This window comes from Rhinatrema bivittatum, chromosome 4, assembly GCF_901001135.1.
Source record: "Rhinatrema bivittatum chromosome 4, aRhiBiv1.1, whole genome shotgun sequence".
Classification (NCBI taxonomy): domain Eukaryota; kingdom Metazoa; phylum Chordata; class Amphibia; order Gymnophiona; family Rhinatrematidae; genus Rhinatrema; species Rhinatrema bivittatum.
Window position 1 is genome coordinate 363,119,598 of NC_042618.1, and position 22,597 is coordinate 363,142,194.

At 45.1% G+C, this 22,597-nt stretch overlaps 1 protein-coding gene across 2 annotated transcripts in view; it reads left to right on the forward strand.

Moving 5' to 3' along the window:
• The window catches only part of ATG7 (autophagy related 7), a 533,052-nt gene extending 511,501 nt beyond the window's left edge, over positions 1-21,551 (forward strand). For both annotated transcript variants that reach the window (XM_029600773.1, XM_029600774.1), the window contains exon 19: positions 16,991-21,551. In XM_029600773.1, the coding sequence (XP_029456633.1) occupies positions 16,991-17,023 (33 nt within the window). In that variant the 3' untranslated portion in view covers positions 17,024-21,551. The remainder of the gene's footprint in view (positions 1-16,990) is intronic.
• Positions 21,552-22,597: the final 1,046 nt, after the last annotated feature.

The window sequence follows — 22,597 nt, forward strand, 5'->3', positions numbered from 1 at the left end:
TGTCTGGAGCATGTGTATAGAGGGGCAACATAAAAATCTAACAAAACAAATACTAGGCAGGAAAAGAGAGTAAGAGGAGAGATACTAGGCAGGAGGTAAGAAAAAGAGGAGGATGCTGGGGTGGAGCTGCCACCCCTGCCGATGTAACATAGTAAATGATGGCAGATTAAGACCGAAATGGCCTATCTAGTCTGACCAGTAAAGTGTTTAGGGTTTGACTTCCATTACATATATCCCCATGCCTTCTGGAAGCATAATGCAGGTTACCTCAGTGCTTCATTACCATCCTTTTGCCACTGTGTTTATCCCATGCCTTTTTAAATTCTGTTACCGTTTTTTGTCTCCATCATTTCTTCTTGAAGGGCATTCCAGGTATCTGCCACCCTTTCCTGACATTCCCGAGTCTGCCCTCTTGGGGCTTCAGATCATGACTGTTTCCATTCCATTGGAAAAGATTTGTTTCTTGTATATTATTAATACCTTTAAGGTATTTCATTGTCTCTATCATATCCCTTCTGACTCTCCTTTCATCTAGGGCAGTGTTTTCCAACCATCTCCTGGGGCACACTTAACCAGTCTGGTTTTCAAGATGTTCTTAATGAGAATGCAGGAGATGGATGTGCATGTATTGGAGTCCCAGTGTATGCAAATCTCTCATGCATATTCATTGTGGAAATCCTGAAAACTCGACTGGGTAGGTGTATCTCCAGGAAAGGGTTGGAAAACACTTCCCTAGGTATGCACAGTTAGGCCCTTTATTCTCATCTCGTATGGCTTTAGATGCAGGCCCAACACCATTTTGGTAGCCTTTCTCTGGACTGAATTTTGTAGATATACATTTTTTGAAAGAAATAAACAATACTGCTTTTCTTCTTTTCCCCTGTAATTTTTTTTAGAATATTAACTCATTACTGTTACATTATACTACTTATATTGCTATTATAGGCTTACTGTGTCATGTGACATGTATGATAAACCACATTGTTCACATCTAAAGTGATCTCAAAAAGTGTGTTTTGGGGGGAGAGGCATAATTCTGAATATCTGCCCCAAGCACAGAAAAAGCTGGTCCCAGCTCTGTCCCAGGATAAGGAGGAACCAAAACATAAGCGCCCCGAAGTTGCATTATCAGCAACCACTATGTGTAGGAAGAGAAAGATAAGTTACGGTTAGTGACACTTTTCCGAGGGGCACAAAGGCATCCATTTGCCGAGCAGACATGCAGTTCTAGGAGGTGGGCTGTCTGCCAGGTGCCAAGATCCGAGGCATCATGGAGAGATTTCCGAGAATCATCCAACCTTTTGACTGCTATCTGATGCTGCTCACCTATATTGGTATGAATGATGCAGGTAATTTTCTCGTCAGTTCTCCCAGTTGCTGATAAAGGCCAAGGCAGAGAAGCTTGCTTTCTGAAGATGAATGAATGGTTGCATACATGGTGTTGACAAGAGCTTTTCGGCCATGGGATGGCAGCCAGGGACTGCAGAGCAGATGCTATGTCCACCTATTGAAGAAGGGGTGAAGTGTCTTCCAGAAAAGACGGGCAACCCTGTTGAGGAGGTTTTTTAAACTGGTGGGGGGGGGGGGGAGGCAGGGCGGTGAAAAAGTCCTGAGGTAAGTAAACAACTAAACATATATACAAATGAGGAAAAAGGGGCAACATAAAGAAAACTGTATATGCCAAAAATCTGTTTTAATTTAACTTCTCGTTTACCATAAGGCAAAAAAAAAGGTGAACATTTTGGAAGAGGGGTAAACTTTCTGTAGCCGGTATTCTTCACCTTCAAACGCATGAAAAAATAAAGAAAAATAGTAATACTATATGTTCTTTCAATAATAATGAAAATCCCAAAAAAAGCCCTATCTATACTTTTTAGTCACATAATCCAGACTTGCCAGTGGCTACAAATTACCAAAATTATAATCTGATATCACTTCTGAAAGATTCTGGAGGTGCTATCTCAGGAAGGAGATGAAAGCACTTATCTTTTTTAATATAGGTATGTTGAATATTCTATTTATAGGAGCTTATTTTGAGCTGGTGTCTGAGAGGTGAATGAACAGTGAACAAATTTACTGTGAACCTTTCCTGTTCTGCAGGAAAAAAAATACTTTGCCACTTAAAGGGAAAAATAGACTGAATGTGTCTGGTGTATTGAATAGATTCAGTTTGCATTTGAAACTTAAGAACTATAATTTGTACTTAAATATAAAGCAGGTACTTCTTGATTGCATGTGTAGTTAAGCAATCTCTTTAGATATGTGGGAACAATGTTCACTTAATTCATAATTTGCTTATTTTGTGACCTCCTCTATCTTTACTTACACTAGAAGTTTCTAACCTGTTGGCCCATGGGTGGGCTTCACGGGATCTGTGAACCCAGACACAAAAAAAATTGTTGATAAGTGCTTGGACTTTTTACTGCTGAGGGGTGCATAGCTTTCATCAGATTCTCAAAGGGGTCCATGGCTCAAAAAAAGGTTAGGAACCACTGACTTACACCTCAGCTGTTTCACCCAGATGTGCTTATATAAAAACAAAAAGGACTCCAAAAAGAGTCATTTTCCTAGCTGAGTAAATGCACGTCACAGGCTCTGCAGCCTCTAATGCCTTTGCCTTCAGCTGCTTGGTTTCTTAGAGCACTGTTCCTGATAGATTTTTTTTTCCCTTTTTTTAGGTCTATGACAGAGAAACCAAACAAAAATAAGCTATGCCAAGGATATCTTATGCAAAAATTGTCCTGATGATGTTGATATCTAGATTGCACCTTTAAGTGCAGTTTTGCAGAGATGGTTGGGGCAGAAAAGACATTTGAAACCAGTTTACTTTTCCTATGATTTCCAGTAATATTTATGAAAACCATATATTTTTATTATGTATGGCATATTTGTAAACCGCTACGGTTTACGGAGCAGCGGTATAAAAATAAATATTTTTAAATACATAAAATATTTCAAGTGACCTTGATATTTTTGGGTGTTGTATGCTTGTGGTTTTCTCTCAGAATTTGTTTTGAAATGCCTGATAGGAAAAATCAAATTAGCAGCAACCTGCAACTTGTTCCATATTTCAGCATTTACTGAACTTGACAAGGACATGAGAATAAGCCAACATATTGATTTATCAGGGCCATTGTGAAGAGAGCCAAACCATTGGATTATGCTGGAGGGCTCAGCTTGTTCAATAAATGCTGAAATGTGACTTGTAGTAGTTGCTGCTAATTTGATATTTACTTTCTGATCACTCTTGCCTTCTGGTGTGCAGAGACAGACTGTTTATATAAAGAAAAAAAAGAGAAAGAGAGAGATGTTTGTTTTTCTTTCCCAGCATCTAGAGTTCAAGATCAAAACTCTTGTAAGAGTTTTAAGGCATTGACCTTATAAGAGGGGATGATGGTCATAGTTAGGGCCCTACGTAAATTAAAGAATAAATTTCAAATAGTGGCTAAATAGCAAACAAAATTGTGGGAAAAGATAGATCAGCAATTTAAATAGGGCCTTCGTCAGAGTAATGTTTTACACACAGCCCTATAAGTAACTATTGCACTGCGTACATTATAAGAGCAAAGAAGCTGATATTCAAAAATAGCTCTTTCCAAACTTAGAAGACTAAGGGGGTAATTTTCGAAAGGAGTTACGCACATTAATGTAACTACTATTGTAGCAATTTTCAAAAGCCCTCTTAAGAACATAAGAACATGCCATACTGGGTCAGACCAAGGATCCATCAAGCCCAGCATCCTGTTTCCAACAGTGGCCAATCCAGGCCATAAGAACCTGGCAAGTAACCAAAAACTAAGTTTATAGCATTTGATAATCTCTTACTCGAGTAAATCTCTGTTTTACTCGAATAAATGTTTTTTAAAATCAGGCCCTAAGCTTTTAGCTAAAAATTAATCTAAAATTTCAGAGGCCAATAGTCAACAGACTGTTTAGCTGAGAAGTTATCCAGCTAAAGATAGCCAGATAACTTGTTCTGTATATTTAGTTGGATAAATATCCGGCTGAAAATACCTACTTAAAATTGTCCGACTACATGTAGCTAGATAACTTAAAAACCTAACCAGCTGACCCCTAGATTTATCAAAATGCTATATTGGGGTAAATTTTATAAATTTGCTCACACGCGTACTTTTGTTCGCGCACCAGGCGCAAACAAGAGTACACAGGATTTCAATAGATTCGCGCGTATCCATTAAAATCCGGGGTCGGCGCGCGCAACGCTGCCCAAAATTGGCAGCCTGCACACGCTAAGCCACGCAGCCTGCCTCCGTTCCCTCCGAGGCCGCTCCGAAATCGGAGCGGCCTCGGAGGGAACTTTCCTTCAGCCTCCCCCCACCTTCCCCTACCTAACCCACCCCCCCCCCCCCGGCCCTATCTAAACCCCCCCTACCTTTGTTGTACAAGTTACGCCTGCTCAAAGCAGGCGTAACTTGCGCGCGTTGCCGGCTCCCGGCGCGTCAAGGTCCAGTCTGGGGGATGGTCCGGAGTCCGTGCCCACGCCCCTGGAACGCCCCCAATGATGCGCCGGCCGTGACACGCCCCCCCCCCCAGGAAAGCCCCGGGACTTACACTCGTCCCAGGGCTTGCGCGTGCTGCCGAGCCTACTCAACATAGGCTCGGCGTACGCAGGGGGAGTTTAGGCCAGGTTTTCGGGGGGTATACGCGCGTATCTTACGCGCGTACCCCTTTGAAAATCTGGCCCAGTGGAAATAGTGCCCGTGATTTAAATAAAGAGCGTGGTTATGAAAAATGTAGATTTACCATATTGCATAGATAAATATCACAACGCATGGCCCATTATTGCATTGCACATTATTTGTTTTTTTAGATATATACCACTGTAAGAGGGTACACTTTCAACTCAGGGAGGGTTTGGGGGAAGTGATTTAACATACCAGTCAGAGGCATTAACTGCAAATTTGATATGACTGATGAATTTCTATCATTTGCATCAACAAGAAGAGTTGATTAATACAAAGCAATCTCTCTCTCCCTCCCCCTCCCCGTCTGATAAAAACATTTTCCCTGATAACGCAAGGCTAACACACAGAAAAAAGGTGTAGTTATTTCTGACGTTAAATCTTGCGTTAGTGTGCGTTACTCTATCGCATTCTGCACTAGCAGACGCTCATTTCCATTAATTCCTCCCCAGCTCCTCTCACTTGCAAACAAAATGTTAAATTTGCATACTAACACATGTTGCGATATTTATCTCATGCGTTAGGGCCTTATTGCATTTTGCTAAATGAGCCGGAATGTTTGAAAATAGCCGGTTAGGTTTCTAAGTTATCCGGCCTTGTGTGGCCAAATAACTTGCTGCTTATCCAGATATCTTAAAAAAATATCTGAGTAAGTAGCACCAGGATAGTAAAAAGAAAAAAAGGGAAGTACAGGGCCCTGTAGCACAATTTCCTCCCACCCCCAATCATCAAATTAAAAAGAGGCCATAATGGTCTTGCAATCCCTAAACCAAATCTCCTCCTATATATATCAGATTTACCTTTCCTGCTGCGGACTTTCACCCCAAACTCCACCCCTAAATTTGTAAGAATTCTGGCAGGCCTCCAGCCCCCCACTATCTTGATAATCTTGCTGCCGCACTCCCCCCCATCCCCCGAACCCATAAAAGTCCTACTGGGAGCGGGGTCCAAGCTTACCCAATCCCAGTGATGTCCAGCACATCGTCTCTCACAGCTGTGTTACAAGTCTAACCTACACTCAGTTTACGCTTCCAGTGCTAGAAGGGTACTTACTTCTAGTGCTGGAAATGTAAACTCTGTGTGTAGGTTACACCTCCTGTGCAGTTTTGACAGAGGCTGTGCTGGACGTCGTCGGGGAGCGGATACGTTCGCACCCTGCTCCCAGTGGAGTTTTTACGGGGTTGGGGGGATGGGGGATAGGGGTGCGGCAGCCGGGTTATCAAGATGGTAGAGGGGTGGGAAGATGAGGGCCTGTCAGAATTCTTACAAATCCGCGGGGGGAGGGGGTATCCGCAGAAAAAAAAGTAAATTTGATACATATAGCAGGTGATGTGGGGTGGGGATTGCAAGGCCACTATGGCCTCTTTGTAATTTGATGATGGGAGATGGGAGGAAATCGGGCCACAGGGCCCTGTGTCCTGACTCTACTTACCTGGATACCTTTTAAAGATATCCGGATAAGCAGCAATTTATCCAGCCACACAAGGAAATAGGTCTACAGTTATCCTGCTAATGGAGCTGGATACATGCGATATTCAGCTAAATTAGCTGGATAACTCAACTCATTCCCAGAATACCCTTTTTTATCCAGCTAAAATATAGACTGCTAAGTAGTTATTTGGCTATAATTTAGCTGGATAAGTGGCCGAATATGCCACATTTGTCATTTAGACGGATAATTTGTGTGATATCCATCTAAATGGCTTTTGAATATTGACTTCTAGGAACCTAAAACTGCAATTCATTTGCCTAGATTTATTGTAATGTAATTTTCAAAGGGCTTATGTGGTCAAAACAGTGTTTTATGCATAGATGTGGCCTTCTACCAAATTGCCCGCTTGATACGCTTTTGAACTTGTATGCTTATGTAAACTTATATCCTATTCACACATATGTTTTTACCAAACTGAGCAGAGGCATTCCTGGGTAGGGGTTTGGGCTTACATGCATACATATGAATTTTAAAAAGACTCAGCTGAATTTTCATAGGAATTGTGCATGTAAATCAACAAACTATCACAGCAATTTTCAAAAGCCCATTTACCCGTGTTGTGTGCTTAATGCAGATAAACCTATTGGCAATTAAATGGCATGTAGCAATTTTCTAAAGCCCACTTGCACGGGTAAAGTGCAGTTTTAAGTAAATGCTTTTGAAAATCAGGCTATGTGTCTGCAAATTTTCATAAAAGATTTGTGATGCAATTTAGGAAGTGTAACTTGTGTAGGTAGATTTGATAGAATAATTTGCAAAGTAAATTTATACATATAAGTTCACTTTGAAAATTAGTGTAATTTATGCGTGCATTTGATGACTTTTTATAAACAGTGTTACAAAATGATTCCCTTAGTTACAAAGTATGCATGAACTTTTACTGAGGTTTTCCAACATCTTCTGTGCATACTTACATCAAATTTTCAAAGAGAAACCACACACTGTGCAGGCTGCAAAGGTAGAGTTAGGTAGCTCATATACTTTTGGAAGTTACATGAACTTGCATGGTTTGTCTCCTCCAATCTAAACACAGCTCTGGGAATATGCCTCCTTTTAACAAAAAAGAGAAGCATATAAAATCTATACCTCCACTGAAACCTAAGAGAAAACAGGGTGGCATTAAAAGTTCTTGAGCAGTTTAACAAATAATTCATTAACATTGGCAGTCTGCACTCCCGTGGCCGCCCCCCGCACTCCCCCTCCCCAAAATCTCCTCTCCCTAATGCCCCACATATCACACCGCACTCCGTCTTTGGTGAAACAAAAGGCCGCAGCATTTATTAACATTAATTAACATGAATCAACATAATTACATTACCAGTACCCGAGCCGTCGGTGCTCTCAACCCCAGTGCGTTCCGGGCATCAAAACCAGCGTCCGCCGTTTAAGCCAGGCCGCCACCATCTTACCGGCCCCCCGCCGTGACCAAGCCAGGGGACCATTCCTCCAGGCCGCCCACGCCTGAATACCCGCACTTTCTTTTCCCGAGGACTTCCGGTCCCTCCTGACCGAGTCCTCGAGGTCCCTCTTTACCTACCGACTCGGGTACCCCCGCCTTGCTGCGACAAGTCCTCCCTTTATTGTCAAAATGTACCTTGTCCATTTCTCCCCTTGTCTCCGACTGACTCCGCCACCTTGCAGCATCCTTTTATTCCTCTGGGTGGGTGGGTGGGGAACCTGCGAGCGCGGGCAATGAAAAAAGGCCGAGGCCCGCGCTCGCCGCTGTTTAAAAGGCCCCCGGGGCCTCCCGAGCGACCCCGTGTCGACGTCATCGCGTCGATGACGCGCGCGGCCACGCCGGCGCGTCACCAACGCGATGACGTCCGCTGCTCCCCGCCTGCGGGGCATCGTGCGCCGCCGCGGAGATCGCCCCCGGACACACGGTAGGGTGGTGGGGGGGGTCCCCCCCTCGGCAGACGCCATGTTAAGGGGGGGGCCCTCCCCGCACGAGGCGAGTCGGCCCCGTTTAACATTGGCAGTCTGCACTCCCGTGGCCGCCCCCCGCACTCCCCCTCCCCAAAATCTCCTCTCCCTAATGCCCCACATATCACACCGCACTCCGTCTTTGGTGAAACAAAAGGCCGCAGCATTTATTAACATTAATTAACATGAATCAACATAATTACATTACCAGTACCCGAGCCGTCGGTGCTCTCAACCCCAGTGCGTTCCGGGCATCAAAACCAGCGTCCGCCGTTTAAGCCAGGCCGCCACCATCTTACCGGCCCCCCGCCGTGACCAAGCCAGGGGACCATTCCTCCAGGCCGCCCACGCCTGAATACCCGCACTTTCTTTTCCCGAGGACTTCCGGTCCCTCCTGACCGAGTCCTCGAGGTCCCTCTTTACCTACCGACTCGGGTACCCCCGCCACCAGACTGGGATAGTGCCCCACTTGTCCCAGGCTCCCCCCTTTAATGCTGCGGCCGAACCTTGCAGAGCACCCGCTCAAGAGTTTCCTGTATGGCGTTGTTAAATAGATCGTAACCAATGTCGGACAAATGAACCTGGTCCGGCCTATACAGGCCAGCGCAAGGCTCGTCTGCCCATTGATGCCTAATTTGATGAATGCCCCTCTGCTGGGCCCATACCCCGACCTGTCTATTGATCTTCTTCCTGCCCCTGCCCCACAGCTTGCTACTCTGCCATTTAATCCTGGGTATAATATCTGACCAGATAATGGCAGTTCCCGGTGCCAACTCCTTAATTGCATCTAGGTCTCTTTTAATCGTCTCTATCAGTTGTTTGGCCGTCTGGGACCCCAGGTCGTTGCCCCCGAGATGAATAACTATAGCCTCTGGTTGCCGGGACGTGGATATTTTGTGCCGCAGATCCGACAGCAGGTGTTCCCATTTCATTCCTGACCTTCCCATCCATTTCAGGGTGACTCCTTCCGGAGCCAGCCCCAAGTGTACACCGTAAGGTCTCTCCTGCGCCCTTTTGGCCGCCCATCTCACGAATGAATGTCCTATTAACCACGCTATTCTCCTCAAGCTCCGTGGATCTGCGGGGAAATTAAATGCATTAGTTACCCATTTGCGCGAACCCCGGCCTGACGTAGCGCTTAGCCACTGCTGATTGCCAACGACCGATCTTACGTATGACGTCCATTGGCATACCCGCTTGCGCCACGCTAGTCGCTACCCCGATCCGGAAGGAATGTGTTCCGTACTCTTTCGGGTCCAACCCTATCTTCGCTAAAGCCAAGCGCAACACCGCTGCAAACTGGTACCGCGTCAGCGGAACACCGTCTCTATGCACCAGCAAGTGCACCCCGCCTGCAGGTCGTACTCGCAGATAGCTCTCTAAGTTCCGCACCGGGCAAGTTACCAGCAACCCCCCTGCTGCCAATATGATTTCCACCCCTTTAGCCTTTTGGTCTGTCTTTGATTTATGTACCCGAATTCTCATTAGCCGGTCCTGCACCCGTACGTTGCCGTACAATAACCCGTTACGGCCCTTGTCGTTTTTGGATGATGCCACCAACTCGCTCACCCTTAATGCCGCAAAAAATGCTATGCAAAAGGCTGCCCTGAACAATCCCACCTCAAATGGGTCAGTGCAGACCTGCTGTACCGCGTCCCACAATCTGACCAATAACTCGTGCGTGATGGGTCGTCTTTTATCGCCTTCCCAAGCTACCTCCCTCGCCCACCCCGCCAGCATCTTCTTGACTATGAAGAAGCTGAAAGGGTCGCCCAGACCTTGCGCCTTGGCAAAGAAGGCGAAACCGGCCAGGTGGTTGATCGTTGCTCCTCTGGACATTCCTGTCTCTTTTGCCCATGATATGAACCGGACTATCTGGTTGGCCTCCACCGCCCTTGTTGCACTACCCTGACCCCCTATGAACTCCTGCACCTTAGCATAACCGCGGCAGTAGGCTTTCCACGTTGCCGGGGCAACCGACGCCCTTAGCAATCCCTGCTGGACCTTGTTCCAATTTGCCATAGATGCTCCGGCATTGGGACTCCCTCCGCCTCTGCCTCTGGCACCTGTTGGCGAAAGAGAGCCCACTTAGCCCGTGATAATGCATCCGCCACCTGATTCCGTGTGCCCGGCACGTGCTTCGCCCTTATGGTCATGTTCAACCGCAGGCTCTGCAGAACCACTTCCCTCAACAGTCCCGCCACCCGCGGACAGTGAGCCGCCTGTTTGTTCAGCACTGTTACTACTGCCATATTGTCGCACCAAAAAACTATCCGCTTGTTCTGCAACCTATGGGCCCAAACAGTGATTGTTACCAAAATTGGAAAAAGCTCGAGGAAGGTAATATTCTTCACCAAGCCTTCGTCCCTCCATGCCTGCGGCCATGGTGCCGCACACCATGAACCCTGGCAATACGCCCCGAATCCCCATCCTCCCGAGGCGTCCGTGAAAATGTCTAAGTCCCTGTTGGACATGGTCTCCTCCTGCCACATTGCCACTCCATTGAACTTATCCAAAAATTGTAACCACGTTACAATTTCCGCCCTTACTGGTCTCGATATCCTAATGTGATGGTACGGTCTCTTCACCCCTTTCGTTGCTACTGCCAATCGTCTTAAGAAAGCCCTCCCCATGGGTATTACCCGAGTTGCGAAATTGAGGCTTCCTATCAAGGATTGCATCGCTGTTAAAGTGACCTTTCTAGCTGTCATTGTCTTTCTAAGCAAGTCCCGCAGCTTACCTACTTTCTCTAACGGCAGTCTCGACGTCATTGTCAACGTATCTATCTCTATACCTAAGAAAGATAAAATGGTAGCTGGACCTTCAGTCTTTTCTTGTGCCAAAGGGACACCAAATTCTCGGGCCATTTCCTGAAATCCGGCTAACGTCTGTGCACAGGTGGCCCTATTGGCCGGTCCCACAAACAAGAAATCGTCCAAATAATGGACCACGTTGCTGTTCCCCGTCCTTTTTTGTAGTGCCCAATGTAGGAATGTGCTAAACATCTCGAAACAAGCGCAAGATATCGAACACCCCATGGGCATACACTTGTCGAAGTAGTATCGACCTTTGAATTTAAAACCTAGGAGCGGGAAGCTGTCGGGATGCACGGGGAGCAATCTGAAAGCGGACTTTATGTCGGCCTTAGCCATTAGAGCCCCTTGTCCGCATTGCCTTACCAATGCGATCGCTGCATCGAAAGATGCATACTGAACCCTGCAATCCTCGTCCGGTAAATGATCATTGACGGACTCGCCCCGGGGATACGACAGATTCTGAATAAGCCTGAACTCCCCTTGCTCTTTCTTAGGCACTACTGCCAAGGGTGAGACCATCATGTCCCGGAAAGGTGGGTCCTCGAATGGACCCGCCATCCTTCCCAATTCTATTTCTCTGAGGACCTTCAGTTGTACTATATCCTCGTGTCTCCCTACAGATACTGCATTACCTAATCTCGCGCTCCTAATCTTTCCTTGAAATGGTATCCTAAAACCGTGCCTGAAACCCTCTCTAAGCCTGGCAGCCTCTTCTCGTTTAGGGTAGTCTGCCAGCCATCCCAACATGTTCGCCAGGTGTATCGGTGATGGTGCCCTTCCGAGGGCGCTATTGTCTTCCTCCACCTCCGCTAGTGCTAGGCGTCCAGTGCCCTTTTTTAACGCACTTGCTGGCCGGGTGCGGTGCGGAGCACATGGAGCATATATGTCTAAACTTGCATTCGGGGAAGGTGCAGCCTGCCTTGTTGTATCTCCAACACACTTTGTCCTTGCTATTCCCGCTTTCCCCCCAGGAATTACTCCCCGGCGTTGGTGTCCCGTTAGACGCCTTTCCGCTCCCGTGTGCACCACTCGTGTCAAGGACTTTGCTGGTCATTTGACGTAACCATAGGCCTACGTCCTGCGATCCCCATGACATGCCCTGGTTGTCCTCCATTTTATCCCTAAAATGCTCGTCGTAATTCAACCAGCACCATCCTTGATACTCCTTATAACCTTCAAGTATTGCGTCCACATAGCTAAGCATGGGCGCATACTGCGACGGATCCGCCCTTCCCGTTATGCTAACCATTCTCAAGAATGCTCTGGCCCAATTAACTATGTTTTTTGCCACTTTGGCTTCGCCCACCTTTTTTCCCTCCTTCTTTCCCTTCTTCCTTCTCTCTACCGCACCCTTCCTACCCTCCAATATTGAGAATATATCTATGTATTCTCTTTTCCTTATTTTGCTGCGCAGCGCCCTCGGAACGCTTTCCCACAATTCCGGTAAGGGCGGCAGTGCCGTCACAGCTGTCATGCCTGCTCCTGTGCACCTGCCCGCCGCTACTTGCACTGTTTCCCCTTCGCTCCCTTCGGAGTCGTCCTCTGACGAGTCAGTGGAGGATTCGCTGACCCTCCTCCTTTTCTTATTACCCTTCCTATTTGCCGCTCCCTCCTTGACTCGTTCTCCACTGTGTCGCCCGCTGGGTGCCGCCGCTCCGACCACCGCGTCCGCTGCACCTCGCCGCACTTGTGTCACGTTGTCCTCCCCGGAGCTCGTCTCGCTGTCTCGACTCTCAGTCCGTGGTGGGACCTTGCCTCTGCGAGTCTCGCTCTCCGCGGTTCGTTTCTCGCGCTGCTGTCCCGATTCGCTCGGTCCCTCTCACACTTGTGTGAACTCCGAAGCCTTTTGGGCTCCCACTACCCTGTCCTGTGAGGCCATCGTGCTCCCGGCCGCCTGATTGTACCATGGCGGAGGCACCTGCCACCATGGTGGGTACATGTGCTGGTAAGGGTTAGCCATTGATGTCGTCCATGCCTGGGGACCTTGCTGATTTCCTCCCGATCCACCTTGTAACGATGCCTCTGGTGGTGGGCCGGATGCTCCCGAGGGTGTCACGATTCCCATTCCTGTCGTAGGCCACATGGGCCATCCCCACTGTAGTGGGCCTCCTTGTCCCGGGTCGGGCCGCGTGCCCGCCGGTCCGTGGCTGCCTTGTTCACCTGGGGCTGGTTGCGTCTGCTGTCGCCCCCTTCCGCTCTTCTTTGCCTGCGCCTGATGGGCCTTCTCCGCCGGCCGTGCCCCCTTGTAGCTTCTAGTCATCGGTCCTCGCCTCCTCCCGGCCTCACGTCCTCCCTCTCCCTTTCCTGGAGCAGGATCGGCCGGTCCCTTCCGTGGCTCTTCACCCCTCGTGTTCCTTGCTCCCCCCCGTGTTCTCACTGGTCCTTTCCCCGGCATGCTCACAATCGACACACAGAACCGTTCTCTTTCTTTATTCAACAGCTTACAATTGTCTACTCACGGTTTGTCACTTCAGCAACGATGGGGGGGGAGCGCTGGGGCTTCCTCTACTGCTCCTGCAGTCAGCTCACGTTGCCCTGCTCTCCAGTCAGCGCGTTTCCGTGCTCGGCTGTGCTGTGAGTCCTGCCTGCCTCCTTTATCCCTGTCGCTGTGTCTTTAAATTCTTCCCAGCGCTGCTGTCGGCTGTGTCTTTAAATTCTTCCCAGCGCTGCTGCAGACTTGTGTCTTTAGCTTCTCCCCAGCGCTGCTGTAGGCTGTGTCTTTAAATTCTTCCCAGCGCTGCTGCAGCCCTCCTCTGAGCCTCTGCTGCTTTTGTGCTTCTCCTGGCGCTGGGATGAGCTGCCACGAGGGTGGAATTCTTCTGAATTCGCCGCCGTTCGTCTTCCCCTCGCTTACTGGCTCACTGCCTGCCACCAGGTGCCTGCTCCTCCTCCCGGCCTCTTTGTCCGCCCTTCTGGTGACTCACCGCACGGTCAATCGGGCTCCGGCTGCCCCGATGCTCCCTGTGTGGTGCCCGGAGGCTGCTGCTGGCTCCCGCCTGCCTCTTCCGATGCCTCACCGAATCGCCGTCGGTCCCGGCGCCGGGCCGCAGAAAGGGGGGCAGTTCCAGTAATGGAACTGTTTTTTTTTTTTTTTTTTTTTTTTTTTGATGTTGCGGCCCTCTTGTCCTCCTGAGGCGTCCGCCCCAATGCCTGCCTCTTCCGTCCGCGCTCCCGGACGTCCTCCGCTCTCTCTCTCGTTCGGGCCTCGTGCGCGCTGCCCTCCCGACAATGCAGCGGTGGAACCTGCGAGCGCGGGCAATGAAAAAAGGCCGAGGCCCGCGCTCGCCGCTGTTTAAAAGGCCCCCGGGGCCTCCCGAGCGACCCCGTGTCGACGTCATCGCGTCGATGACGCGCGCGGCCGCGCCGGCGCGTCACCAACGCGATGACGTCCGCTGCTCCCCGCCTGCGGGGCATCGTGCGCCGCCGCGGAGATCGCCCCCGGACACACGGTAGGGTGGTGGGGGGGGTCCCCCCCTCGGCAGACGCCATGTTAAGGGGGGGGCCCTCCCCGCACGAGGCGAGTCGGCCCCGTTTAATTAAAGCTTATCATTCTAAAAACCAAAATCATTATATAAGGGATGACTTATTTTATACCCCACTAGGATGCTATGTCAGACAAGCTGCACCAGGGGAAATATTATCAGCATCTCACAAATAGCAATCTATCAAACCTTAAAAACCAATAAGACACATAACATTAAATAGTAATAAGTAATAAATGGGAGAAATATTAATAAGAAATACATCAATTAATAACCATCACTTGCATTTTTATTTAAACAATCAAATTAATCCCTTATCGTTCAAAGAATGCATTAAGTGCAAACATTCTGAAATTACTAATCTGTGTTGGATGCAAAATGAGATATGAAACTATCCTTGAACCTTGGTTTATGGGTCAGTTACATCTTCAAGAAGGTGTTCTATGATTTATTCAGGTCTTCAGATTAAGCCAGTGCAGCCTCAAAGTTTCTTCTAATCCTAGTGAAACAGTGGCAAGCAACCCATTCAAATTTAGATCTGTCTTTTGTTTTACAATTAGCATGAAAAAAAGTATCTTACAAAGTTTTAAAGCATGTGCACAAATACAGCAGACAATCTTTGCAAAGCAGCAATTGGGCCAGCCAATGCTTAACAAATGTGCCTTTCACAGACATTGGTTTTCTTCTTTACACCTGGATATGAAATATATTCCCTCTGTAATCAGACCTGCAGCAGTTTAAGTCAAAGAAATAAAACAAGAGAGAAGCCATTCATAAAGTATGACCAGAAAGTCACAGAGGTCTCTAGCACTCTGCATGGCTACAGACAGAGGGCAAATTAAACCAGAGACCTATTCTGTGTTCTGCATTTCATACGTTTACTGTATTGCTGTCAGTAAAGTGGTTAAAAAATGAAAGAGGTAGTCACATGCCAATAATGTCAAGAGCTACAATTTTGATTCTGCATAGCCACCAACCTGCATCAGTAATTACAATTATGAAGGTAGGGCAGCAGAATGATACCCAGTAAGGTGCTAAGAGAAAAGCAAATTGTAACATCCATCACTGCAATAAGGGGAAAATGGAAGCCACACACAGTGTTTGTTCAAGAGCAAGTGTGCAATCATTAAAAGCTCGGGAACTTTAGACTGGGGGTGGGGGTTACTAGGCATGGGTTTCTTACCCTGTTCTTAGCTCTTTTTATAACCTTATGCACTATTATCTGTCAACAAAAGTAAAAGCTCGACTAGTATCCATTTTCTGCCTCCCTGCCTATTCCTCCAACCCCTATTGGCATCCGAACCACAGTCACAGACCCTGCCTGAAGAGTCAGCAGGTCATCCGGGATTTTAATTACTTCCACAGTTTGTTCATAACTTCGGTCTTGGGTCTTCAGAAGGGCAAATTCTGCACTGTTCACTTTAGTATAAAGTCCCTGGGATATGATAGAGGTGTTTAAAATCATGAGAGGTCTAGAACGGGTAGATGTGAATAGGTTATTTACTCTTTCGGATAATAGAAAGACTAGGGGGCACTCTATGAAGTTAGCATGGGGCACATTTAAAACTAATCGGAGAAAGGTTTTTTTAATCAATGCACAATTAAACTCTGGAATTTGTTGCCAGAGGATGTGGTTAGTGCAGTTAGTATAGCGGTGTTTCAAAAAGGATTGGATAAGTTCTTGGAGGAGAAGTCCATTACCTGCTATTAAGTTCACCTAGAGAATAGCCATTGCCATTAGCAACGGTTACATGGAATAGACTTAGTTTTTGGGTACTTGCCAGGTTCTTATGGGCTGGATTGGTCATTGTTGGAAATAGGATGCTGGGCTTGATGGACCCTTGGTCTGACCCAGTATGGCATATTTTTATGTTCTTATGTTCATTTTTGCACCAGTTTTCAAAGGCAAAGTCCATAGGTATTTTTTTTACTTTGAAACTTGTCATGAGTACCAAGTGCCAGCAGAGATTTGCTCTTGCATTTTGTTCGGGTACGTTTTCTGCCGAGACTAACATGCATAGAGCTGAAGAAGCAAACTGTGCATCCCCTGATATAAACTCACACCCAGGAATGCTGCCTCTAAAAGCAGCTAAAACTGACCCACAGAACAACTTGCACAGTGTTAGACAGATTGGGGGAAGGGCAGTTTGCTCGACTGATCCGCCTGTTACCCATGGAACGGCTTTGAAAACGATCCTCTGGATTACTGGGTCAGTCTGCTTTTAACCCAGTCAAGTCTTCAAGCTGTGATCCGTCCATGTCTTTAGTGTGTTAGTTCCTTAATGTACGATTGGCCCAGTTTATTAATACTTAAGATCCAGCTATCGATAGAGCACATAAGTAATGTATGATGTATAACCAAGGTCTTATCAAATTATTCGTACAGGTCTCCAAGATGGTTTTAGCTATTGAGGAATACAGCCAACTTCCACATGTTAGTACTAAGCAATTGCAACAAATGTCACGCTAATTTGTTCAATGAATATTTTATAGGTATAGCATTTCAAAAATAAATTTGGATTATTGTAAGATAAGAATTTGAGAAAGATGAAGTAATTATATATTTTTTTTCAGATCTGGGACATGAGTGATGATGAAACCATCTGAAATTGAAGAGAAGAGAATATGAACAAAGCTGCATGGCTCTGGTTTATGAAAACCAGTTCATTCACAATTGCTTACACTTTTTTCTGTTCTGTATATAAAGCCAAAATCAATATATGCATTTTGAATATGACATTATACTTAGAAATCAGATTCTTTCTAGGTAAGAATTTTTTTTGTTTCTATTCTTGTAACCTCTTTAATTGTATTCCAATAATACTTTCATCTGTATTCTTGTCTCAATTTTTGATGGTTAAATATTACACAAATCACAGGTGAACTGTATTATGTGGACAATTTTATGATGCATTTGGCTTTATGCTAAAATTTAGTTTACCTATCAACAGACCAGCATGTCATGTCTTGTCCTCTTTGGTGTATTATACAACAGAAATTTGCTATGAATTCTCTTGCTATGGAAGGGAGAATGAGATAATGAGATACGCCGATCCTACAGAAACAGTCAGCAGGTTCTTCCTTGAAGAAAATTCAGGAAGAAAGAGCTTTTAAGAGAAAGATAATCATACTGTGGAAGTACTGTATCAAAGAGGAGTCTCTAGAAATTTAGCATGTTTTGGGGATAAAATGCAATAGTATGAACTAGGGGGCAAACTTTGATGCCAATGAAGGGAAATGCCATTTAAATTGCATATTGGTTACGGTAAGGATAATAAAGATCTTCAGTAGCTATTGAGGGCAATTAAAGTACCCTAAAAAAACATTTTTAAGAATAGGATAGTTATACATCTGGATAGTTAAAAAAAAAAACTTGTTTGTATATAGTGTATCAAGAAGAAAGTGTACTTTACATATTATATACCAATCAAGTATCTATAGGCACTCAGAAGACATGAATGATGAACAAACGCATTGTTCAATGTAATATTGTTACTGCTGTTTGTAATACAATATTCACCCAGTATTCAAAGTGGTTCAGGATTGAATCATTTCATCATTCAATTTATATTCTAAACAAGTAAAGAGACAGCTAAATAGATAAATAAATCACAAGCATCAGTTAGTACTCCTGAACAGATTCAGGTACTGCATATTTTCTTGGTGCGAGCTCTAGAAAAAACAGAAACTTTCTCTGGGCAGGGGAGACCTTGCTTGAGGTTGTATATCTTGAGGCCTAATTGACAGACTGTATTTGCAGCAATTAAAGCAGCAGTACTAGGTAGGTTCATAAAAAATCATGTTACCTATTGACTTTAGCTAAGCTCCCTATAGGTTTGGTTCGGGGTATATATATATTTTTATTTTTATTTTTTTTTTTAATTTTTTTTTTTTACTGACTCAGCTTTTAATACTTTCACACTTTTTTAAAAATGTGCACCCCTTTTTATTATAAGCACACCCCTGTTTCTAAAATTCTGCTTCCTAGGGACACTTTTCAGTTGTCCGTGCTATATTAATGCTTTGCACAGGTCCTTGTGAGGCCTAATTGGGATCTAATAAGGATCAACAACACAGCAACCTAGTTTACTTAAATTCCTAAGAATCAGAATGAGAGAGGAAGATCTGAATAATTTAGTTTGTTTTAACAGCAAACCAAATTGTCTAATGGTTTGCTATCACTACTACTTTAGTCACTAAAGACAGAGAAGTAATGTTGGGTATTTTCCACATGTTAAGCGACAGTCCCACCATTAACACCCTTATATGCGAGGTGATTAGATATTTTCCCTGTGCTTTTATAGCAACATATTTCATTAGAAATGCAATTGCTATGCTTCAGTTGTAGAATGGCGCACTAGGGATTGAGCAGAGGTATAAGTTTGCATGCTTTGTACAAATCTTTGTACGCAAACCAGCAAGCACTGTTCACTCCACAAATTCCTTACTTCTACTGTGCCAACCATTTCCTAGCTTTTTATCATCCCTGGTGCCAGCATCCATTCCTCAGAAGCATTCTCTTATTTTTCTTAATGCATCCCCATCCGCTCTTTGTATGTGCAGCAAAATCTGTGAACTGCTAGTAAAAGTCAAATTACTTTCCATGTATACAAGTGAGGTAATGACATTTCATTAGATAATTAAACGTGATTGATTGGAATTTCTAAATACCACATATAACAAGAAAATCTGGAAGCTTTGTCTTTGCTTCTTTCAGAATATATTTGTTTTGTTATAGATAGTTCTAAAAATGTAGTCAAATAACTCTGTGTGTAAAAAATCAATCATCAATCATCTTTTCTGCCCTACTGCTGTTCTCAGTTATTTCATCTAGGGGAGCAATAAGAATTAATATTCCTCAAACAGAAGTCAGGTCTGCTGTTATCTGGTTTGTATGCTAACTGCAGTACCTCTTGGCTTGAGAGTATAGTAACGACTACCTGAAAATATACCACAGCTATTTCCGTAGCTTGTTTTGTGACTGGCAGAATAAAGAAATTCATCTTATAGATTAACATTTTTCTGCAGTAAACATTACTGGATTACCTGGTTTGTTTTACTGCCTTCTTGCAGTTTGGATAAGTAGCTGGGCTAACCCTTTAACTACTGCACCATCTCTCCTTTGTAATCTAAATCAAAACATGACCTACAACACTAGTATCCTGAGAACCATGTGCCTCTAGAATAGAAATGAGGAGCAGAGTTTTCCAGTGATGGAAAGCACTTGCTTTCAGGATAAGCTATTCCAAAGATGCTCCAGTAAAAGCAGAAAGAAAACCCAAGACCAAGTTTCCACATTGAACTGTATGAGTAGCAGAGTGTTAGCATAGCTTAGCAAATTTAGCACAATATCATTTTTCCTCCCCTCTCTGCGGTAGAATTATTTGCTTTAAATCTTGTGTGGATGTGAAATTTTGACATGTCCTTTTCCCCCAAGGCCTCATACCATACGACTGCAGAATTGTTCACATTATTCAAATCTTTATTACTCTTGAGTATCTTCCACATATGAGGGACTTATGAGCCAGAGAAACACCAAATTAGTGGATTCAGCCTTTTCTGGGATTTGAATTGCCTCTGTGCATGGAGTGTTTTCTGGCAGCAAAAGTTTACCTTGGCCCATTCGTTCATTTCTTTTTAACCAATATTGAATTATAGGTAAGACACAAATTGAGGCTATTTTCCGTGTGGTTTTTAAATGAAGACATAGTAGTAGTACAACCTAGTAGTTACTGTTATTGCACTGGAAAACAAACATGTGGCCTTCGTAACAATGCCCAAGATTTTGGCCTGCCTGAATAATGGGCTCTATATGTTAATCTTCATTCCCACCTGACCGGCTAATTAAGCTTCTTTTGTTTTGATCATCATTAGAGTTCTGTTGACCACACCATTTGTGCTATACCATCCAAGTCTCATCTCCACTTTTTAGAGGAAGATCAAAGACAAATTCTCTTCTGTACCACATTAAATGGAAACCCACCAAAATGTTCTTTGTTGCTGTGCTTTCCCCAACAGACCAAGCTTTTTTTTAATTTTGCACTCTCAATTCTTTTTATCAGCAGCAGGTAATCTCAACTCTGTGTTTGGAAACTTTTCAAGAAATGTGGTCATTGCTACCCTTCCTTTTTATCATGCAGAGAGTAATTTTTCAAAAGTGTTTATAAGGGGCAAAACAGTGCTTTACCCCCATTCAATATGAGGGTAAAACTACGCACAGGTGTTCTGAGAGCGGGGTTGGTAAAATTACGCACATGCGTTCATTCAGAGGGCAGGGATGCTAAAAATACGCACAGGCGTTCGTTCTGAGGGCAGAGTTGGTAAAAATATGCACAGGCGTTCATTCCGAGGGCAGGGTTGGTAAAAATACGCACAGGCGTTCATTCCGAGGGTGGGGTTGGTAAAAATACGCACAGGCGTTCCAAGGGCGGAGTTGCGTGGGATTAGCATTTATGCACAATTTCGATAAATATGCACATAAATTTCCCCACATTAGCAGATGTAAATGTGTGCAAAGTAGTTTCCCTGGGGTAATTTTCACAGCAAAAGTACACACACCTTTTCGCTTTGAAAATTAGTGCAAAGTCTGCAGGTAAAATGTAGCTGAAGATTTTACACCCATCTGAAAATTACCCCTGTAACGTTCTTTGGACACTTGGATTGACTTTCCCTGCCCACGGCCATGTGAATAAATGCCATGATTCATTTTCATTATATGATAATGCTTTGATTCACTAGTTCATATGCTTCATTATATGTTCTTCTGAATAAAGAATCATTGTTCTGAATGATTTTGAGCATGACGTAAGGATTGTGGTATAGGATTGCTCGATAAGACAAAGATATCATTGTGAAAGGTAATAAAAAACACGATAACACTAAAACAACTGCAAACCCACCTGAACATTGGACAATGTAGAAATGTCATACAAATTGCAATTTCATCAGTTTATTAAATATTGAGGTCCCTCTGTTCACGATCATACTCCCATGAGTTAGAAAGAAACATAGGCAATAGTTTTAAAAGGAGTTACACGTGTAAATATAACGTACTATCATAGTAATTTTAAAAAGACATTTACATGTGAATATCCTATGGACAATTCAATGGCATATAGTGTAGCAATTTTCAAAAGTCCACTTACATGAGTAAAGTGCATTTACACATGTAAAAACCTAATTTTAAGTGTGTAAATGGTTTTTAAAATCAGGCCCTTGGGGGAGTAATTTTTAAATGGAGTTATGTGTGTAAATGTAACATACTGTCGTAGCAATTTTAAAAAGCTATTTACCGCATAAAGGGGTAGATTTTATAAATCTATGCGCGCGTGTACTTTTGTTCGCGCACCAGGCGCAAACAAAAGTACGCTGGATTTTATAAGATACGCGCGTATCTTATAAAATCGGAGCGGCCTCGGAGGGAACTTTCCTTCCGCCTCCCCCCACCTTCCACTCCCTTCCCCTACCTAACCCCCCCCCCCCCCCACCTCTGTTGCGAGAGTTACGCCTGCTCGAGGCAGGCGTAACTTTGCGTGTGCCGGGTCGGCTGCCACGCACCATGTTCCAGTCGGGGGCTGGTCCGGAGGCCGCGGCCACGCCCCCAGAATGCCCCCGGGCTTAAACCACGCCCGCGGCGCCGCCCCCGGATGACGCGCTGGCCACATCACTTCCCCAACACGCCCCCCGATGACGCGCGGATCGTGACACGCCCCCCCCCAGGAAAGCCCCAGGACTTACACGCGTCCCGGGGCTTTGCGCGCGCCGGAAGCCTATGCAAAATAGGCTCGGCACGTGCAGGGGCATTTTAAAAGGGTTACGCGCGTACCTTATGCACGTAACCCTTTTAAAATCCGGCCCAAAATGCACTTATATGGGTAAATCCTATGGATAATTCAATGGCATATATTATAGAAATTTTCAAAAGCCTACTTGTGTATTTACACGTGTAAATGCTTTTGAAAATCAGGCCTAAATGAACCACTGTCATTCATTACTTGATCTGTTCTATATGAATATTATAACACAAGGGGAAGCAAGCGATGCCTCTGCACATGTGGCGAGAGCACTACTCATACTTGACAACTTGCACTGCTATATGTGTAAGTCAGGATGCTTCTATGCTGATTCACATCATAGATATATGCTAAAACTTCCCTGATAATATCCAGAATAATGTCTTGC